The following is a 22,242-nucleotide window of genomic DNA, read 5'->3' on the forward strand; positions in this document are numbered from 1 at the left end:
CTGAATCGTTTAGTCAGTTTAGTTAAGATGTATTCACGCTTTTAAAATGATTAAATGACTTAAATATAATGATTATTTAACTGTCTTTCATCAAAATAATTATATATATAATTATTTTTTTCTTAAATTTTAAATTTAAATCGATAGAAGTATTCTATTAAGGTCATTGGTAAAATGATCAATTACATTAACCTCCTGCAAAGATTTTCTTGTCGATGAATTAACATCCTTTTAGTACGAACTTCATAGCCCCCAACAAGGCCCAACAAAATGATTCTCTTGACAATGTATTACCTACCTCAACGTAATCAACTGTTTGCGACAAGCACAGAGATTTTATTCCTGCGGTCTCTATGCATTAATCACATTGGATAATTTTGAAAACTTTACAAGAAACAAATTTTGTGTTCATTTTCAAATTTAAAAAAAAAAAAGGTATTTGTGACTTATGGGGCCAAGGAGAGGATCATGGAGAACAGAGAGCAAGCTAAGGCAGAGGATAAAGCTATGAATGAATACAAGCAACTAGGAGGAAGGAGAGAGGAAGAAAAGCAGCATATAAATACAAGCAATCCATGATCTAATCAAGCAGAAGTTTCGGATCTTTCCAAAGAATTAGCTAGGGAGGGAGCAAGAAAAGGATACCACTTCCAGAAACACTATCTGTGTCCGTGACTGAAATCACAGTTCGAGGTAGAAAGCCAAACAAAACCAGCAGTAAAACTGCATGCATCAGATACCACTAGTCTGAAATAATTAGAGCTTCACTATTGTGGTATAAGGTTTCCAGTAATGTCTATAGAATGGTTAAGGTATCAATCAAATGGATTTAGTCTACTTTACACAAGTGGTTGCTTGGTTGTGAACCTTGGCAAGATGTGAACCTGCAGTAGACCTTGGGCTGGTTGCGATTCAGCCGTTGTAGATGTAGGGTGTTAGCTTTGTCCTTGAGCTCTTGAAATGCTCTCATTGTCTCAGCATCAAAACCTCCAGCAAACTGGATAACATCGAAAGAGAAGGTCATCAATTTTTACAGCTTATATTGTGAGCCCGTGCTTGGTGAAAAGTGTAAAAAGTGCTATATTGATCCTCAAGTACCTGGTGTACTCTGAAGGCAAATCGAACACACTGAAGCATGAGCTCTTCTTCTTCGGAGCTACCTCCGATAACCTCCAGCTCAGTGGAAACTCTCTTCATGTATTTCATTGCCAACTTCACTGATGCTAACTTGATCTGTTTATACATGGTGATAGACAAAACTAAGAACTTCAGTTAACCATTTCATGATTATGTATATTGCAAAATGAGCTTCAACCTTGCAGGATGAGAGTATACCCCATGTATCAGGAATACTAATGATGTATGCAAACAATATGTACTAAGAATGCTGATCATAACAATGAATCCCTTCATGTTACAGAATCAAACAAGAATCAACTCTGATATTAATGATTGGAGATTTTTAATATCAAGTTATGACAAATCACAAATATAGGCAATGAAGATTTTTATGTGGAAATGTCAAGTTAAAGAACACGGATAAGTGTGGAGAAGAACAATTGAAAACAATACAGCAATTGCATTTAACAAAGGGCAATGCTAATTTTTCCTGAGATAATAACTTTTCCTTAGATGAGCACAGTTATGACCTTACCATGTCCTATCTCTGTACTGCGAGATGCAAATAAAAAAAAATATTATAATATTAATATAAAAAAATAATATATAATATAAATACAAAATAAATGGAATTTCACCTATTTCATTTATCAATTTAATTAGCATATATAATATAAATAAAAAATAAAGTAGAATTTCATCTATTTTATTTAATTAATTATAATATAATAAATGTCAATTAAATCAAACTATAAGTAATAATTTAATTTTTCGAATTCTTTTTTAAAATTAAAAAATTTTAATATCAGTTTTTGAACTCCTTGTGGACCTTCATAGTATTTATTTTAGGGTATTGCTAAAATTTCAGTAATTAATATGTATTTTTTCTTCTGGAGAATGATCTAAAGATAGGACTCTCCTAGGCTTTAGTCCAATTCAAAAAAAAAAAATCTTACATATGTATTTTATAGCCTACAACTTGCCACCAAGGAGAAATGATGTGTTTTTTTTTATTTTCTTTTCGTTCATTTTGTTTTGGTGCTTGGCCCACCACTTCCACACCCAAAACCCAGCTCATCTCTAATTCATGAATCCATCCCGGTTCATTTTGTTCATTTTTTTACATATTTTAATTCTACATAGGAGATACATACTTAAAAAATTTCTTGAAAATTAATCTAGAATAGCTTTCCACATGTAGAGAATTTTTTCATACATAGTTTCCTTCCCTCCAAGGATACACCCTGAGAGTTTCACCTTCTGTTGGATATATGTGAATGGAAAAGAGATGGAGGAGAGAAAAAGCTCCATTGTGAATGAGATCTTAGTCCCACATTGGGAGTTTCAAGGCATTTTGGTTGGTTTATATTGATTCATATGCTTTGATGATGTGAACAAATGCATGGGGAGAGGTTCTCTTTCACACGTAGGTGTGCAGGGGGTGCAAATCCATGGTATGGATTGCACTGAACCAAGTTGACTCATGTGCAAGCACAACCTGCACATGCCGAATGCCGGACTGATCGGGGCAAAATTTGTCTAAGTGGAACAACCAACATTTTGCCACGTAAACCTTTTGTTGTTTGTGTAACGGAGTGCATCTCTTGCGTGGCGGACTGCCCGTGATAGCAATCGGGTACCTCTCAGTTCGCCGTGACCATCAGTGCTTAGTGGGAATCACGATTCACCATTGTATCCTGGAAAATAGACGACCCGAGGAAACCTCGAAATACAGCCGAAGGTGGGGCGAATCTGTTTCAAGAAAACTGCGTCCAGCGCAGGCCTCGGAACGCTCACCTGGTCAGTCGCTTGCCCGCCCGGTCACATTGCCCGGTCGGTCTCTCTGACCGCCCGGTCGGCCTCTTAGTTCCCTTGGCGACTCGACCGCTCGCCCAATTCGCCCGGCCGCTCGTACGCTTTCTCGCTCGGCCACTCGGTCACGTGGTCTACGACTCGCCCGTCCATCTACTCACTGGCTTAGTCAGTCACTTGTCCGACTGCTCGCTCTGTTTGCTTGACAGTAAGCTCGCCAAGCCTCTCAGTTGGTCTGCTCAGTTGCACGCTCGTCCGGCTGTAGCTCGCTGGGTCTACTCGCCCGGCCTCTTCACCCGGTCGACCATTTTCCCCGCCTAGTCGATTCGCTCGGCCAAAGGCTTACTCGCCCGGTCGCTTCACCCGCTCGGCTAGCCTCTACGCCCGACTAGGCTCCAGCTCGCTCGGGAGATAGTTCGCTCGGTTTTCTGCTCACCCGACCGGTTGAAAGCCTGGTCAGTCTATCTTCAGCTCGCCCAGTCAACCTCATGCCCGGCCAGCCTCAAGCCTAGCCGGTCGCACACTCGTTCGGTCGCCTTGCTGCTATGCCCGACTGACCACTTGGCTGCTTCGCTTGCTCGATCGCACGTTCACTCAGTCGTCTGACTCGCCCACTCGGCCTCTTTGCCCGGCTGGTCCCAACTCGCTCGACCACTGTGAAGCCTGCGTTCGGCACTTGGCAAACACTGACCCCTGTTGGCAACCTGAGATTAGCAGCTCAGGTCATTTCAACAGATAAGTTGAATTTAAGTTTGTATATTTAAATTTAGCTAAAGTCCCCAAATCTCCGACAATAGATTATTTTGTCCAACAGGTTCACGTACATCCTACATCCTATGTTTTACATAGGATGCATTATTACTTGGTGAATTGCGGATTCTTTATCCTCCATCTTGTATGTAATAGATGAAATAAAATTTAAAGAAAAAAAAATGGGATAAAAAGTGAACCTATTTAAGGGAAAAGAAAGAGATATAATGAGAGTTAATGATGATTATTTCCTATTAACCATCCTGAATATTTTATTTTTCACTATGAGATATTATTGTGAGGCATTACTGGAGACGATGGGTTCCCCTTCGTTACTCCCTTTGCTGCAAACGCTAAGGAGATGAAGGGGCGTCCTTTCCCCTTCGTCTTCCTCAAGCTTCCTATAAAAGCAGCGCCCAAGCACATATCCAAAATGAGATTGGAAAAAGGTGTGCGAGCTCAGCAAAGGTGTTCAGAGAGCTCCGTGAGGTAATCGTGTGCGAGCAAAGGATAACATCCAGCGGCTGGGATTTGGCTCGTGAACCTTGAAGCGCTTTTCGGTTGCTCCGTGATCGTGCTTCCGACAGCGGGAACCTCTTCATCGACCGCCGACGTTTTCAGTTGCGACTTCGGGAGATCCATGTGAGTGGTTACCGCTTTATTTAGGTTTTGTTTCATGCTCTCAAAACTACCAACAATAGTATCAGAGCACAAAATCATGGTTTTGAAAGCATGAAAATCGGCGTAAGAATAGCTCACTGTTTTTTTGCTGTCGCGAAGAAGATGAACAGTGCGCGTTTTTTGTTTTAATCGATTGTTCAATCGATTCAATTGACGGCACAGTGCCTCACTCATGTGTTGAATCGATTCATGAATCGATTAAAAAAAAAAAAGGAATGAACAATGCTTATTTGACGAAGCACAGTAAAGAATTAAAAAAAAACGTGTATAAAAACTAAAAGAGTGCATGCATGTTTTTTCTTTGCTTCTTCACGATCATGCACAGTAGCTAATATTTAATTAAATATTTATTTACTAATTAATAATACATACCTATATGTATTTAATTAATTAAAATAAATAAATATTTAATTAATTTGTGGTTCAATTTATTGAAAATTGGAACCCTACCAACTTGTCCTATCAAACCCAGGTCTAGTTTAAATTATTAGTTGATTTAAGCATACCAGTTTGATTGAATACTACCTGAAGCTGGTTCAAATTATTTGTTGGTTTAACTAATTCGGTTTATTACTGAATTAATTGGGGTAAGTTTGATTACAGAAGTTGGGATGATCAAATATGATCAGATTAGTTCTGTTGTGTCAGATTTGATCATAAAAATTAGATTTGTTCTAATGGGTTAGACTTAATCCAATGAGCAATTGGACGAATCAAACGAACCTGAGTTTGATCAATAAGTCTGAGATTGACTCAAATGAGCTTAAACAATAACAGAATATAGGTCCAATTAGATTAGTTCTAATGAGGACAATAGATTAAGCTTAAAGATCCGGATTCCTGATTGACCGATCCAATGTGTCAGTCACATGAGACTCCCCAAAATAAGGAAATTTGTTTTTCTTAATTGTTTATGCATTCTGTATATTTTGTTCTATATGTGGGAATTGAATTAGACCGGTTTTTGTTACTGGTCTGTCGGTTTTGTACTGACATCATGATTTTCAATTCCAGATACAAAGAACGATATACACGATGACTGGTCGCTATAACGACAATATAAGCTATGGGAGGAGATCAAGAAGCTGGAATATGACCCGGATCACGGAGTCGGTAGGCTTATTAGTCGGCTCGATTGGTTGTTCTGGAATCTCGAGCAAGAAGGGTATCCAGTCTAGAAACAGAAAGAAGATGGTCTCTGGTTTATTCATTATCGGAACATCTAAGGCAGATAGCATTCCAACTTTGGGATGAGTCTGATTGGCACATCTCATATTTAGAGATGTGTGGAATGAGTCCTGATGAATCTGAAGAGAATCCAGATCCCGAAGATATGGACCTCGAAGAATCTGAGGAGGATCCAGAAATGGATTCTGAAGATTTAGAGGAGGATCCAAATCCCGAAGAATCTGAAGATGATCCGAAAATGAACCTCGAAGAATTTGAAGAGGATCCAGAAATGGATCCTGCAGATTTTGAGGAGGATCCAGAGATGGATCTCGAAGAGGATCTAGAGATGAATCCCGAAGAATCAGAGGGGGGTCCTCAAGAGTGTGTAGAAGATCCAGAAATGGATCTGATGGATACACCTGAGGTTGAACCACCCATCATAGAATCCGGGACAAACGGGATGCAATTACCTACTGCTCTAGCATTTATCCTAGTGGGAGTAGTGCTAACTTATCTATGTTATTAGTATTCTATTTACTGTCGTTATGTACGAACAATGTTAGCTCATCTAGTTTTTTGAGTCATGTAATAATTTCTGTCGTTATGTACGAACAAAATTATATAATGAAAAGTTATGTTATATGTTAACAAACTTGGAAATAATTAGTTCATTTCATGACATGATTAGTTCATGAGAATATGATTCGTTCATATATCCATATGATTAGTTCATATGAAAAATGATTAGTTTATTTTAATAATGATTCGTTCATTAGATGGGATATGTGTAATATGATTGATCAATGTTGATTAGATTAGAACATACAAATGATGAGTGGAAATAATGTTATCACTTGATTTTGTAAACTAACTCTAATTTACACCGAGTTAATAAATAATTGCACATATATGAATTATACTGAAATAATAAATAATGTGTTTATTTATGTAGATCATGGCAACTAAAAACATCATAGCTGAACTCAATAAGGGTGAGAAATTATATAGGGATAACTACAAAATCTGGCACCTCAAGATACAATACTTTCTTAAGGAACAAGAAGTTCTAGAGGCTGTAAATCAAATCATGGAGGAACCGATTGATGGTTCTACAGCACAGCACAAACGTGACCTTGATGCCTATAAGGCATGGAAAAGGAAGGACTCCATTGCTAAGGGTATATTGATTAGTTCAATGGTGGATGACCTACTATTTGAGTATGAGCCATTGCCACTGCTCATGCTGTCTGGGTAGCCCTTAGAGAGAAATATAGTGGAGTCAGTTTGAGTAAGCTTCGCCAGCTAACTATCAAGTTTGATAGCTATAAAAAGCTCTCGAATGTTACCATGGCCCAACATCTCATGGAGATGAGTAACATGATTCGAGAGCTTAAGACTGCTGATTCTTGGGAAACAATGAAACAGAATCTGATCCACAGTGAGAGTATCAAGACTTTCACCGATGTCTCACGCCATGTTGAACTTGAGGCGGAGAGGATTGAATCCGCAAGGATTTCTGGTCAAGCTTTTGTAGCTGAAGGTTCTGGTTCCAATAATAAGAAAAAATGGTTTAAGAAAGGAAAGGGGAAAGGAAAGGAAAGGAAGCTAGTGTTGTTGCTGTTAAAAACCAAATCAAGAAGAAGGAAAGAGATATGGATAAAGACTTATGAGCAAGTTGACTTGCTTCAACTGTGGCAAGAAGGGTCATTTTGCTCGGGAGTGTTCTGAGCTTAAAAAGATTCAGGAGCAACGAACCACGTAGCACGTGATCGAGCTACATATGTGGAGTACCGTTGGGTACCAGTTGACAACAAATGGATATATGTAGGAAACAATGCAAGAATTGAAGTAAAAGGAATTGACACTTACAAGCTCAACCTACGTGGTGGAGGCACCTTGTTTCTGCATAATGTCCTGTATGCTCCTGAGATTCGACGGAATCTAGTTTCCATCATTTGTCTTCTTGATTTAGGTTATAATGTAAATTTTTATAGCCATTGTGTGGAACTTCGAATTAACTCTGTGTTAATTGGGTATGGTTATGTAACAAATAGTTTTATGGTTCTTGATGTAGAACCAAATAATAATGATGGTTGTTTTTCAAACATTGCTCTTACTAGTAATGCTGATGTTAATGATGAAATTTGGCATGCTAGATTGGGACATATAGGACAAGAACGGATGAATAGATTAGCTAAGGAGGGCCTTTTAGGCACTCATGCTAAGATTAACTTGTCTATATGTGAGCATTGTCTTGCTGGAAAGACGATAGAAACCTTTGGTAAGTAGGCTATTATTAGTGAATCACCATTGCAATTAATTCATTCGGATATTTGTGGTCCAATGAATATGAAGGCTAAAATGAGAGTTCTTATTTTATTACATTTATTGATGACTTCACACTTTTTGGTCATGCATATTTGATTTCTCACAAATCTAAAGCATTAGATTGCTTTATTCGTTACTTGAACGAAGTTGAGAATCAATTGGAATGTAAGGTTAAAACCTTGCACATTGACCGTGGAGGTGAATATTTGTCTGATCAGTTTAAGACAATGTGTAATGAGAAAGAGATTATTAGATAGGTAACTCTCCATGGAACTCTACAACAAAATGAGGTTGCTGAAAGAAGAAATATGACTCTTCTTGAAATCGTTAAGTCTATGATGGCGCAGGCTAATTTGTCAATCTCCTATTATGGAGATGCATTATTAGTTGCGGTCTATATACTTAACAAAGTGCCTTCAAAGTCAGTTTCATCTACCCCACATGAACGTTGGATAGGCAGCGGATTTGAGTAATCTGAGACCTTAGTGGTCAGCTACCTACGTTCATAATAAGACTCACGGATATGAAAAATTATGACCCGAAGATAAGAAGGGTATCTTTATAAGGTATTCTAAAACTTCTAAGGGTTATGTCTCTATTAGTGAGCGACAAGATGGAACCATATCTTAAAAAGAGTCAAGAGATGCTACTTTTCTCAAAACTAAGTCCCAACACGAGATAAAGTTGATAAGAAAATTCCATAAAAGAGGAGGATAATGTTTCTTTATCAATAAATCAGGTATTACGAGAGATGTCTAATTCTAGTCAACCAAGTGTGAGTGATTTGTCACTGAATGAGTCAGATCTCAACAGAGACACCTACGAAGAAGGTTTGATATTGAGAATGAGGCATTGGTTCTCCCAGTTGATGATGATGAACCTCGAGCAATTGAGGAAGCTTTGAGAAGCTCGGTTAGAGAAAAATGGATGAAGAAATGGAGTCGATGAGAAAGAATCGAGTTTGGGATTTAGTCGATCTTCCTCCGGGCGAAGGGCTATTGGGAATAAGTGGATTCTCAAAGTAAGAGGAAAGCGGATGGATCGATTAATCGATACAAAGCTCGATTAGTTGCAAAAGGATATACCCAAATGGAGGGTATTGACTTTGAAGAGACATTCTCCCGGTTGGGCAAGTTTGTGTCGTACGTGTCATCCTAGCTAGTGGCAATATGGCGTGGAATTACATGGATGGATGTAAAACTTTCCTTAATGGTAATCTTGTGAAGAAATCTATATGGTACAACCCTGAGGTTATGTCTTTGAAGGCGAGAAAAGAGTATGTAGACTTTGGAAGTCTATATATGGGCTAAAGCAAGAGTCAAACATAAGATTTAATGAAGTAATATTATCTTATGGTTTGAAATGGTCGATGAGGATCATTGTGTTTACTATGAAGGAAAATGAAAGTTGTCATGTTATCATTATATGTATATTTGATGATATCTTTAATAAATTGAAGTAACGTAAAGTGTGTGATAGAAGTCAGTTGGCTTCGTCACGATTTGACATAATAGATATGGGAGAAGCATAGTACATGAAGATCGTTAGAGACCGATCGAAGAGGCTTTTGGGTTTGTCTCGAGAGCTTATATCACTGAGATCTTGCGACACATATCGGATTACGGCGTTGAACAAGCGCTATAGCGAAGTGTTGGTGCTGACTTTAGGTCGAGTGACCCCGACTCGAGTTGTATTTGATGTTTGATATGAAGAGTTGTATTTTGATGGGAGATTGTTGGTGCGACGGTCGAGGTTGACTGGTTGACCAGGTGGTGACTGACTCAAAAAGTCAGCGGGAGCTTGCGGCGGAAAAGTCAGCGGGGAGTTTGCGGGAAAAGTCAGCAGGGAGAGCACGGGAGAAAGTCCAAGTATGGAGACTTGGCACGGAGTCAGTATTGGAACGAATGGAAGTCGGAGGGCTCGGTGGCTCGTTCTCGGGACTAGGTCGAGAGGCTCGGTGGCTCGTTCTCGGACCGCAAGTGGAAGTCGGAGGGCTCGGTGGCTCTGCTCCAGGCCGAGAGGGGCTCGGTGGCCTCTCGGAGATAGGAGTGGGAAAGTCATGTGAAGTCGGGCGGTGAAAACCCTAGTGAGTGAAGGTGGGTGAAAGTCCGGTGAGGGAAGCCGAGGCGGTGGGAAAGATCTGGGTGAAGCGGAGGCGTGTGAAAACCCACAGTGGTTAGAGTGAAGTGAGTGAAGCTGGCGGGGAAAGTCTGGTGAGTGAAGCTAGGAGTTGGAAAGTCCTGGTGGTGAAGCCGGGCGAGGGAAAATCCGGATGGATCGAGGGTGATCGGACGTCGGTGTTGAGAAGGTCAGTAGGTCGAGGGTGATCGGATGCTTGACACGAAGAGAAAATCCAAGTGGGTGAAAGGGATGACCCGGACACTTGGTGGGGAGTCTTAGCGGTCGAGGTGGCCGGATGCTAGCGTGATGCACCAACAGTCAAGGTTGACGGATGTTGGTTGGAAGGCTTGGGACTTGGTTTGGCAAAGCTCTGGATCGATCGATGGATCGATGATCATCGGTGATCTAAGTATCTGGATCGATGCGGTGGTCGTCGCGGCTGTGAAACTCATGTTATCTATCGATCGATGAAGACCGTCGATCGATCGATGGCATCTGTCGTGAAGTTCTGATCGGTGCGGACCGATCGAGGAGGCGATCGGAAGAAGGCGATCGAGAGGAGAAGGCCACGATCGGTCGGACCGATCGAGGAAAGGACTGATCGGTCACCGCTGCCGATCGATGGATTCGGGGCCGTCGGACCCTTGGACCCGATCGACGATGAAGCACGGATCGGTCCATCTAACGTTAGCGTAGCAGCTGAATTTTCAGTGTCTTCTTCGCGGGTTATAAAAGGAGAGTCGTTTAACTTCTTCTTGCTCTTCTTCCCTCTTGTTCTTCTTTGTGCTTTTGAGCTTTGTTGAGTTCGAAGCTTCTTGTGAGCTTCTTATTGAGTTCTATTTGTGTAGCGTCTGAAGTTGCTACTTCAGGGCAGGAAAGCGCGTGTTTGTTTACATTCATATTGTCTTGTGCTTCTTTGTATTTTGTGTACTTCTATCTTTGTTGCAAAGATTGTAGTGAGGTTTCTCCACCCACAAGGAGTATATATTAGCTTTCTCAGGGACTCATCCACAGGTTGATAGGTTTAGTCCACCTTACGACACACCTGAGGAGTAGGGTTTCATCTGAACCTCGTTACATCGACGCGTATTGAGGTTGATTTCTTGTCTCGTTTCTTGTTTTTATCATTCTGCTAAACCCTAGTTTGAAAGAAACGCCAAGATTTGGGGTCGGTATTCACACCCCTCTCGCCGATCATCGATCTAACAAGTGGTATCAAGCGAGTCTTCGCCGGATTAACACCCGAGGGAGCACAAGCTAGAGATGGATCAACTCGGAGAAGACATCACCATTCCACCCTTCTACGATCGCGACGACTTCGCGTATTGGAAGGTAAGGATGAAGTATTTCCTTATGACTAACATTGAAAATTGGAGTTGTGTACAATTAGGTTTCACTCCTCCGATGGATAAAGAAGGAAAACCTCTTGAGAAGAAGAAGTGGACAAAGTAACAAATCCACCATTCCACAATCAACGATGAGGTAATGAAAGTATTTGAATTCTCATTACCTAATGACATTCTATGTAAGATAGGTGGATACAACAATGCCAAAGAGTTGTGGAACAACTTGGCTAAGTTCCATGAGGGGAACTCCACTTCAAGCCATGAAGAGGAGTCAAGTGAGCCAAGGAGTTCACTTCATGGAGGAATGGATTTAGAAGTTGAGGGCCACTCAACATCTAAAGAAGAAGAGGAGAGTTCTTCTTGAGTTCGGAGCAAGAAGAAGACCTCAGGAAGGGATGAAGGAGGCGTTTATCCATCCTCGACCCTAGGTAACTCAGCCATTTAGTTGAATAAATTACACAGTGCTGCATTTGGAGATTCTCCACCGGCGCCAAAGGTCAAGGAAGCCGGAGTCCCGACACGCAGAGGCAAGGAGCACGTGGTGTGCTTCCAATGCTGTGAAGGGGACGTTATCGGAGCCGATGTCAGGGGGAGGCAATCTCGCGAGGACAGAGACCGAGCACATCGATGGGGGAGCTAAGGCGAACCCTAAGGTAATCTCTAAGGCACATTATTGCAATACTAGTAAGATGCATGCTAGTAGTTTGATTGCAATTGACAATAATGATAAGCATGATAATTATAGAAATCGATACACATGCTTAGGAGCCAAACATGTTAACCTAGATAAGGATAACTCTAGAAATGTCAACCCTAGGATTAACTCATCTAAGGTTAAGGGAAACCTAGGTAGGAATCCCAAAACTACTCGACATATGCCTAGGAGTACCTCAAGGAACAATGACAAACTAAAACTTGAGGTATTAGAGAAGGAGAATCAAGTCTTGAGGTCAAGACTTGATACTTTGGAAAAGGCTCTTAAGAACTTGGAGAAGTCATCTCTAGGGTTTAAGGGTCAAAAACCAAAGACAAAGGACAAGAGAGGTTTGGGTCACAAACCTAAGTCCCAAATGGTCAAGCCTACTTATCACAATGTTCCATTCGATTATGGAACAAAATCTAGGGCTAGGAAGACCATCACCAAGATCACAAGGGGAGTCACCCCTAGAGTTGATCTTGATGAGTCCCAAATGGCCAAGGCTTTAAAGCCTAAGAGGGTCATTAGGAGGGTTGCTAGGGAAGTCATCCCTAGTGAATATTTAGTGAACCCAATGAGCTCCAATAGGTATTGGGTTCCTAGGAGCGTGATTTCATCACGTTAGATGAGTTAGGGTGTGCCAACCTTACTTGAATAGGTAGTTAACCTAATCATGGCAAAAGGTGGCATGTTAGGAATTTTCAAGGTGCAATCAAGCCTTGAAAATGAAATTGAAAATTATGGAATAAGGTGATTAGGATGTGCCAATCACATTTGAGGAGTTCTCTTAGGTCAATTTAATTGGCACATGGTGATCTAAAAATCCTTAGTATATGATTTTAGGTCTAATACACTTAGGAATATGGATTTTATGGAAAAATGATCAAAATTATCAAAAATGGCAACTAAGGCTAGAATTAGGTATTTTCTATACCTTTATATGTTATTTGCCATGTATTGTTTGTCATATGCCATGTCATGACATCATATTTATTTTATGATCATTTAAAATGTCATGATAATGCTTAGGTTATTTATATGTCATGCTCTAGTTAAGTTTCATACTTTATGCCATGACATCATGACATTGGCACATGTTATTATGTATGATATCATTTTATGTCATGTCATCATTTCTTGCATTTATAATCAATGAAATTGATTTAAGGTTAAAAACACAATTTGATATGGAGATCAAATTGATGTTTAGAAAATGCATGAGACCTTAGTCTAAGATAACCTAAACCCATATCTCACATCAAAATTGACTTGGATGTGTTTGATACACCTTAGATGAGTGTGAAATATTAGGATTATGAGTTAGGATCAAGGTGCATAGTTCTTGTACCTAGATGAGCCTAATTCAAAATTGGGGATCATAGGGAAAGCTTATGTACAAGTCATGTACATTTAGCCCAAAGATTGTGGTCCTAAATTAAATGATTTAAAATCAGTTTAAAATTGATTTGAAAAACCTTGATGAAGCTTTTCTAGTGATAGCATTCATCATTGAGCAAGTTGATACAAAGTTGAGTTAAACTTGAACTATCTCAAAGTTTTTCGAACTTTGTATCAAGTTTTGAAAATGGAAGTTATTTTCATAGAAAACTATTTTTCCATGATAGTATATGTTACGAGGAATGTATCCTCAAAATTTCACAATTTTTGAAATTTTCTGTGATTTTCTAGAGGTTTCTGAATTTCGGGAGAAGAAAAATTCAGAAATCAGAATCAAGGTTGTGGACCGATCAGGAGGTTCCCTGATCGGTCCAGGTCTGTGTGGATCGGTCACGGTGACCGATCCAGGGAAGGTCTGATCGGTCAGGTGACCGATCAGCGCGTGCCAACCTGCTGAATTTCGACTGTTTGCCTGAAATTGCAGCTCGGGAGGTGGTGTTTTCGAGCTCTAAAGGTTTGAAACTCTCCAAGACATTGTTGGTGCAATGGTCAAGGGGGAGTTGACCTTTAGGGGGAGTTTTACCTATTAGTCAGGGGGGAGTTTTTACTCCTTAAAGACATGAGTGATATGGGATTATCACTAAGTTGATTGTTGAATTTAGTATCAAGGGGAAAATTAAGGGTTTCAATGAAAGGTATGAGACTTTCATTAGGAAGAAACTCTTAACCTTGATTCACTCTTTTTGATGTGTATCAAAAAGGGGAAGAATGTCTAGAGAATGTTCAAGAAAGAACATTGGAGTTAGTGGGAGAGGTTGTTGATCACGACGAGTGAAGTTGTGAACAACGATAACTTACTCTTCAGGGGGAGAGTTTGTTGATGTGTGTCAATAGGGGGAGAATGAAGGGTTTAAGTTAGGCCTGCATTATCTAAGAAGGAGGTTGCCTTCTTAGAAGGAGAATGTAAGGTTGTAACTTATGTTTCATTACCTAGTGGCATGAGGAAAGTTGAGGCTTATGTAACTTATGAAGGGTTTAAGTTAGGCCTGCATTATCTAAGAAGGAGGTTGCCTTCTTAGAAGGAGAATGTAAGGTTGTAACTTATGTTTCATTACCTAGTGGCATGAGGAAAGTTGAGGCTATTGGATTAGCCTAACTTAAAGGTATTGTCAAACATCAAAAAGGGGGAGATTGTTGGTGCAACTTTAGGTCAAGGTTGACCTGGTTGACCCGACTCGAGTTGACCTGACTCGAGTTGTATTTTGATGTTGTGATATGAAGAGTTGTATTTTGATGGGAGATTGTTGGTGCGACCTTAGGTCGAGGTTGACTGGTTGACCGAGGTGGTGTGACGACTCGAAAAAGTCAGCGGAGGAGCTTGCGGGAAATGTCAGCGGGGAGCGCTTGGCACGGGAAATGTCAGCGGGGAGTTTAGCGGGAAAAGTCAGCGAGGGCTTGGCGGGAGAAAGTCAGTATGGAACTTGGCGGAGAAGTCAGTATGGGAACTTGGCAGTGGAAGTCGGAGGGCTCGGTAGCTGTTCTCGGGACTGAGGTCGAGAGGGCTCGGTGGCTCGTTCTCGGACCGCAAGTGGAAGTCGGAGAGGGCTCGGTGGCTCGTTCTCGAGCTGTGGTCGAGAGGGCCTCGGTGGCTCGTTCTACGGACCGGAGTGGGAAAGTCTGGTGAGTGAAGCGAGGCGGTTGTGAAAACCTAGTGGTGAAGGTGGGTGAAAGTCACGGTGGTGAAGCGAGGCGGTGGGAAAGTCTGGTGGTGAGCGGTGATTATGAAAACCTAGTGGGTGAAGCTAGGTGAAAGTCACGTGAGTGAAGCAGGCGGTGGGAGAGTCACGTGGTGGTGAAGCTGGGCGGTTGGAAGTCTGGTGAGTGGGCGGGCGGTTGAAATCTGGTGGTGAAGCGGTGAAAACCTAGTGGTGAAGCTGGGTGAAAGTCACGTGAGTGAAGCGGCAGGAAAATCCGGATGGATCGAGGGTGATCGGACGTGCGGTGTTGAGAAGGTCAAGTAGGTCGAGGGTGATCGGATACTTGACACGAAGAAAAAGTCAAGTGGGTGAAGGTTGGCCGGACACTTGGTGGGAGTCTTGGCAGTCGAGGGTGGCGGATGCTTGCGATGCACCAACAGGTCGAGGTTGACGGATATTGGTTTGGAAGGCTTGGGACTTGGTTTGGGCGAAAAACGAGCTGGATCGATCGATGGATCGATCCGGTGATCTATTGAGTATCGGATCGGTTGGTGGAGAGATTAAAAACCGCCTAACTTCTTCAGTGAGATCGTTCCGAACCGATCGATCGATCGATGAGAAATCAAATTCTTGAAGGAGGAGGAGGAGAATACTCACCGTCGCCTCCGCTCGGTGACGCTCCCTGATCGCCGTCCACAAGAAAGAAAGAGAGAGAGAGAGAGAGAGAGAGAGAGACTGGGACGAGATCACGATTCATAACGGGTCGGACTTTAATCTGAATGATCCGATATAATTTACCTCTTCGGAGACGGTTAGTTAGGTACTAACATGAGAAGTTCCTAGAATCCGTTTAAATATTTACTGTAATTTGCTGCCACGTTTTGGGCCCAAAGTGAGGCTCCCGTGAAAATATATTTTAAATTTAAAAAATTCAGTACTTTTTTTTTAAAAAAAATCTCTATTTTGGAAAGTATTTTCCAATTTTTAAATCTCATTAATGCACCATATACGTTTATATATTACTGGAGTTATTGATAGGCTTCGTCCCACCTTACGGACACTAGGGGAGTAGGAGTTCATCTCCAGAACCTCGTTACATCGACGCGTATTGAGGTTTGATTTCTTGTCTTCGTTTCTTGTTTTTATTTCCGCTGCGCTAACCCTAGTTTGTAGAAAGAAACGCGAAGATTTGGGGTCGGCTATTCACACCCCCCCTCTCTAGCCGCGATCATCGATCCTAACAAAAGGTACTGTCTTGAGCAAAAGTATGTATCCCAAGACTCCTAAGGAAATAGCCGAAATGAAGAAGAAACCATATGCCAGTGCTATTGGTAGTTTGATGTACACTATGTTGTGTACTCGTCCCGATATAAGCTATGCTGTTGACTTAGTTAGTCGTTTCCAGTCAAACCCAGGATCGAGACACTGGAAAGCGGTGAAGAGGATATTCAGATATCTTAAAGGAACAGCTGATTATTGCCTCTGTTTCCAAATATCATATATGAGCCTAAGTGGCTACTCAGATACAGATTAGGCAGGGGGCCTTGATGACAGAAAATCCAAATCTGGCTATGTCTTCTTGCTGAATGATGGCGCTATCTCATGGAACAGTAAGAAGCAGGCTTGTGTAGCCTTGTCGACAATGGAAGCTGAGTATGTGGCTTGTGCAGCGGCTGTGCAAGAGGCTGTCTGGCTAAGAAGGTTCCTAAAGCATCTGAAGATTGCTGAGGATAGTGGGAGTTCTGTTACTGTATATTGTGACAGTCAAGCTGCGATAGCTTTTTCCAAGGATCCCAAATATCACAGCAAAGACAAGCATATAGAAATTAAATATTATTTTGTAAGGGATATTGTTAACAAGAAAAAGGTGATTCTTGAGTACATCCCTACACGAAATATGTTTGCTGATCCTTTTACTAAGTCATTGACTAAAGAGTCATTTCATGGCCATATGAAGTCTTTAGGACTTCGAAGAATGTAACAATTGTAAAGACATTTTGATAAATGAAAAATACCATGATCTATTCAGTGTATATGTCTTTATTACATTCGAATAAAGTCTCGATAAGCATGTTGGCAGATTGGGATTGGTCCACTCATATGGACAATCTTCTCTATTTGTTAAGTACAAATAGAGGTAAGACTGTTACTTATGGGACAGCTTATGTAGCTGTGAATAAAGACATACCCATAAGTTAAGGCCGCCTTGATATTTGTGTCAAGATGAGATCATTTGTGTAATGATTGGAGTAAATGCACCCACCATTTACTGAATCTGCTTGAGGCCAGATTAGAATTCATATGTTGAATTCAGGATTAGACATTGGGAATGTCTAGATTGAAATCTGTACGATGTTAGATTTTGGGAAAAACATGCGCTCTTTTTGGTAAAGAGAATAACATCGTAGCATGTGATTCATACCACATGTGCTATGGCGACAAGAAAGGTAGTAGGAGAATGGATCCCTACTTCTCTACTATGTGAGACCCTTGAGATTATAAGTTAATCTCGATTTTACCCTAAGTGACTATTTAGCTGTCTACTTGAAATTCTAATCAGTGTCTGCAACTTTAGCATGTTTCCTATTGCCTATGGATGATTCGGTCTATGGAACATAACTAGGAAAGCGACTGATTAGAATGAATAGATTCTAGCTAAAAAGGAAAATTAAGATTGATTTACATCTGTGACATGATATCGGTTACAGTTTTAGTTCAGTACATAAAATGTAATTGTGAATAATTTGTTTGATTGGAGATGTTGAACATGCTCTTGACATATGGTCAATATGAGGGATTAGAGATGTTCATAATGATGTAAATAATTTAATCTGGGGTAAAGGCAAGTCATTTATGTCTTTGATTCGTTCTATGGACATTTATGTCTCTGATTCGTTCTATGGAGCAGCTAAGTAAGGTGTGATAATCTTCTTAGCAATTGAATGCTCACTGTGCTTGCTGTCGCACGAACCATTTTCCCTAATGTATGGAATGGATGTTCTTATTTGGTCTTTGTGACTAAATTTTGCTCTGGTCTTTATGACTTGATCCTCATAAAGTCTACGTGACTTATTTAGTCTTTGTGACTAATTTCGCTCTGGTCTTCGTGACATGATCACCTTGTAGTCTATGTGACTAACATGATCTATGTGACCATATGGATTGACTTGGACAAGTGGGAGATGTGAGGCGTTACTGAGACGAAGGGTTCCCCTTCGTTACTCCCTTTGCTGGAAACGCCAAGGAGACGAAGGGGCGTCCTTTCCCCTTCGTCTTCCTCAGGCTTCCTATAAAAGCAGCGTCCAAGCACATATCCAAAATGGGATTGGAAAAAGGTGTGCGAGCTCAGCGGAGGTGTTCAAAGAGCTCCATGAGGTAATCGTGTGCAAGCAAAGGAGAACATCCAGCGGCTGGGATTTGGCTCGTGAACCTTGAAGCGTTTTCCGGTTGCTCCGTGATCGTGCTTCCGACAGCGAGAACCTCTTCGTCAACTGCCGACATCTTCAGTTGCGACTTCGGGAGATCCATGTGAGTGGTTACCGCTTTATTTAGGTTTTGTTTCATGCTCTCAAAACTACCAACAATTATATCATGGATACATTTTCTTTACACTTGATGTTTGTCCTCTACTTTCTTTTACCTCTAGGTTTGCAACGTTGAGGGATCTCTCGAGGTTAGAATTTTATTTCAGATTAAATTAAGCTCAGTGATACCTAGCATACATGAGACGAATTTTAGTGTCATTTTATTTTTATGTTGCTTGTATTATTTTTCTTTATGCATTTTCCTTTTTCTTTTTGTTAGGAGGACTCCAATTTTTCTTGTCAACCTGATTCAAACATTTATGTGATCATATTTCAACTTATTTAAAACAATATTCTAAAAAACACAACTTAATAGATTTATGGACAAATTAAAGAGAGTAATGAATGACTCTGTAACGCTTTCACTGGGTAAGATGGCCATTCCTTGGCTTAACCACTAGCTAGCCAATAAAAGCCTAAAAAGACAAGTTATAGCTTTAGGACAAAAAACTCAGGATGGGCCAAGGAAATCCGTACAATTGCGTTGCTGTAAAGCATCTCAGGACTCACAAGCATACTTAAGAAGAATTCCTAACTTGATTCCGCATGTCATTTTCTTTTTCTGGCCCATGATATCTGTATTCTGTTTGTCTCGATACTTATGCATGTCATAAGCATACTTAGGAAGTAAGCACGTACACAAGAAACAAGGTCCTTTCTTATCAGAAAGATCGATAACACGGCACGCAAGCAAGAGCACGCGAATGAGTACATAAACAAAATAGAGCAAAGATTGTCGCCAGGATACCTGGGAAACGCATCCGCAGTCCTGCATCCATTCCCAAGGAATACCAAACGTCTTGTATCGCTCTGCGGCATTCTCTCGAACACGTGATAGGTTGTAAACGCCTTGCTCCAACCTGTGGAATGGAAGCCGGCGTCCAAGTAATCCCTAATAAACAGAAGGGAGTAGAGGAAGAGGGCTCAGATGAGTACTTTTCCAGCAGCGCCTGCATCTTCTTAAGAGAGGAAACACAGGGCTGCCGAGTGTCGTCGCAAAAAGACGACGCCTCGGACTCTAACTTCTTGAGGTCGCAGTAGCCGAAGGCCGCTTCGCGCATTGCGTCCGCCTTGTGCTCAGGCCACTCGAAGTGCTTCAGCACCGCTCTCTCGTCCACCTGCCCGCATCGTTCATGACATCAAAAGCACGTACTAATTAACAGCTCAATTAAATTTGCTCAATTTTTTTTTTTTTTTTAAAAAAGGAGGATACAAGGAAGGAGAGCTCGTCGTCGAGCCATTTGACGAAGGCGACGACGTCTTCGATGTCGGTGAAGACCGCGTGATCAACTTCTTTAATTAAGAACCTAATGAAGTCGCCTTGCGTCTCTACGTCTGTCTTTATCTGTGAATTAAGATTTTCCGTAACCAGCTAAGTCAATTTGGACTAGGACCTTGGCGATTACAGAGGAAACGGCGGCGAAGGTTAACGGAGGGGAGGAAGGGACTTACAGCGAGAAGGTGGGCAGAACGGTTTTCTATTTCGCCGATCATGTTGCGTGTATTGGAAGCGACGGAAATGGGGGCTACTTCAGGGCCTCCGCAGCTCGACTCCTTCTTAGAATCTCGCCGCATCAGGGAATGGTAGAATTCCACCACCTCCGGCACTCGCCTCACGCATCCCGATGTCGACCTGGACCCCTTTGACGGCAGCGGAGGTGGAGGTGGAGGTGGAGGTGGTCGGTCTCCGTCATTACGAGTGGGACCCGCAGGTGGTGGAATCGGCGGGAGGAGTTCCGCTAATTTGAGGGTTTTGCTTATCGCCACACCAGATATGGTCTCCGAGAGGAAAGACGAAGAAGATGTCTTCGAGGCGGAGATGTTACGCGTAGGAGGTGGTTTTGGAACTCTAGCAACTCGAGGCTTCAAGACGTCTTCTTTCTCAAGGCTGTGAGGTTGCCGATGCGCCCCTTTGGTTTCCGCTTCATCCGCCTTCTCAGTTCTGCTCTCGCATTTTTGGTCGTCGTGACTTGGACCGACAATGTCAGCGCATTTGGAAGCTTTTCGCAAGTTCCTGAGGAGATTCGACCTCGCGGAGGCGTCGATAAGCCCTTGAAACTGCTGAGATGACGAGCGCTCGTCGATCGCTCCTCCCACCAAAGCCTGTGACTCGCGATTGCTTTGCTCCAAAGTCACCTTCCTCAGCTTGTCCAACTCGGCCTCTAGGTCCGAAATCTTCTTCTCCCTATGTTGGTTCTCCTCTTCGCTGCTACGCAGCTTAGAACTTAAGCCCGCGATCTCGTCGCGCAGCGTGCAATTCTTCTCCTCTAGACGCTCGATCCGGTCGCGAGCCCGAGCGAGCTCGTCCGCCTTGTCCGCTATCTCCTTCTCGAGGAAGGGGACGATAGCGACGGTCTCCTGGAGTAGCTTCTGCTCCAGGATCTGGGTGCGGAGGCGCGACTCCCTCTCGTGGAGCTCCTCCACGAGGCGTAGCAAATCGGCGACCTCAGGCGGACGGGGCTGCACTTGAGCAGAGGTGCGTGGGAAGTAAACGCCGAAGGAGCGAGCGAATGCGGCGGCAGTTTTGGGGTTGAGGGACGGAAGCGGAGTCGGCGGTGCCTGGTGCCCGGCGGTCCCGGGAGAGAGCTTATGGGATGTAGAGGTTGAGGAGGACCGGCGAGTAGCCTCGGCCTTGGGCGTGGCGGGGCTGCGGTGGAACCCCATGGCGGCCTTCACCTTGCCGGCGATCATGGCAACTGTCTTCTTCGTTTGCTTTTGGCTTTCTATATATTGCAATGCTTTCCTCTGCTTCGTACTCGATGCTGTGAGCACGGAGTTCGGCTTTTTAGGCTATTTATTGCATTGTTTTCGGGGTGCAAGATTTGAAATAAAGGTCATATAAATAACTAAACAAAGTTTTTAAATAAAGGTGGAAATTTTTAACGTATCCCATTTCCATTTTCTTTTTAATTTTCTCGTCTACGGTCTAACTTATAGACCGACTAATTTATTTTCATCGGTGATCAACTTAATGTACCATTGTCATATATAGGCCTGGGTCAGTACGGTATATCGTACCAAAAACCGAGTACCGTATATCATATCGAAACATTCGGTATTCTAAAAAATGATACCGATACCATACCAACATTTCGGTATACCAAAATTTCGGTATATTGAAATGTCGGTATGGTATCGATAAAATGCCGTCATACCGTCATATAAGAAGCATTCTCCATTTTTTATATTTGTTGCTAGTTTCAAATAAAAACGGGACTACAGGAAATAATCTTATATATTTAATTTGATTTCACTTGTATTATTTATGATGTGATTTGGTCAGAACCTTCAGAATGATTGCACTCAAGAAGAATCTAAAGTTACATATTTATACAAGAGACAACAGGTACAAGCAATAGCCGAGATTTGATCATCTTAGTACTTTGCCCATGGCTGGCTCGAGAACCCGCGAGGTCTCGAGTCAAGTAGATATAAAGAGCACACTTGATGAGTATTTACAGAACTCATCTAAAAGACCATTGTATTTCTTCAAGAGATCTTCCCTTGGTCGCAGGAACCCATATTATGACAAACAATAA

At 41.8% G+C, this 22,242-nt stretch overlaps 1 protein-coding gene across 1 annotated transcript; it reads right to left on the reverse strand.

The window, feature by feature from the left end:
- Positions 1 to 743: 743 nt before the first annotated feature.
- LOC122056418 (protein CHUP1, chloroplastic-like) lies at positions 744 to 21,497 on the reverse strand. Its single transcript, XM_042618356.1, has 6 exons — positions 20,156 to 21,497; positions 19,917 to 20,048; positions 19,640 to 19,821; positions 19,452 to 19,563; positions 1,099 to 1,233; positions 744 to 997 (listed from the first exon to the last, which is right to left on the reverse strand). Exons 1-6 carry the CDS (start codon positions 21,392 to 21,394, stop codon positions 830 to 832), a joined length of 1,968 nt encoding a protein of 655 aa, XP_042474290.1. The 5' UTR covers positions 21,395 to 21,497; the 3' UTR covers positions 744 to 829.
- Between the last annotated feature and the right edge of the window lie 745 nt (positions 21,498 to 22,242).

This window comes from Zingiber officinale, chromosome 3B (assembly GCF_018446385.1).
Source record: "Zingiber officinale cultivar Zhangliang chromosome 3B, Zo_v1.1, whole genome shotgun sequence".
NCBI lineage: Eukaryota > Viridiplantae > Streptophyta > Magnoliopsida > Zingiberales > Zingiberaceae > Zingiber > Zingiber officinale.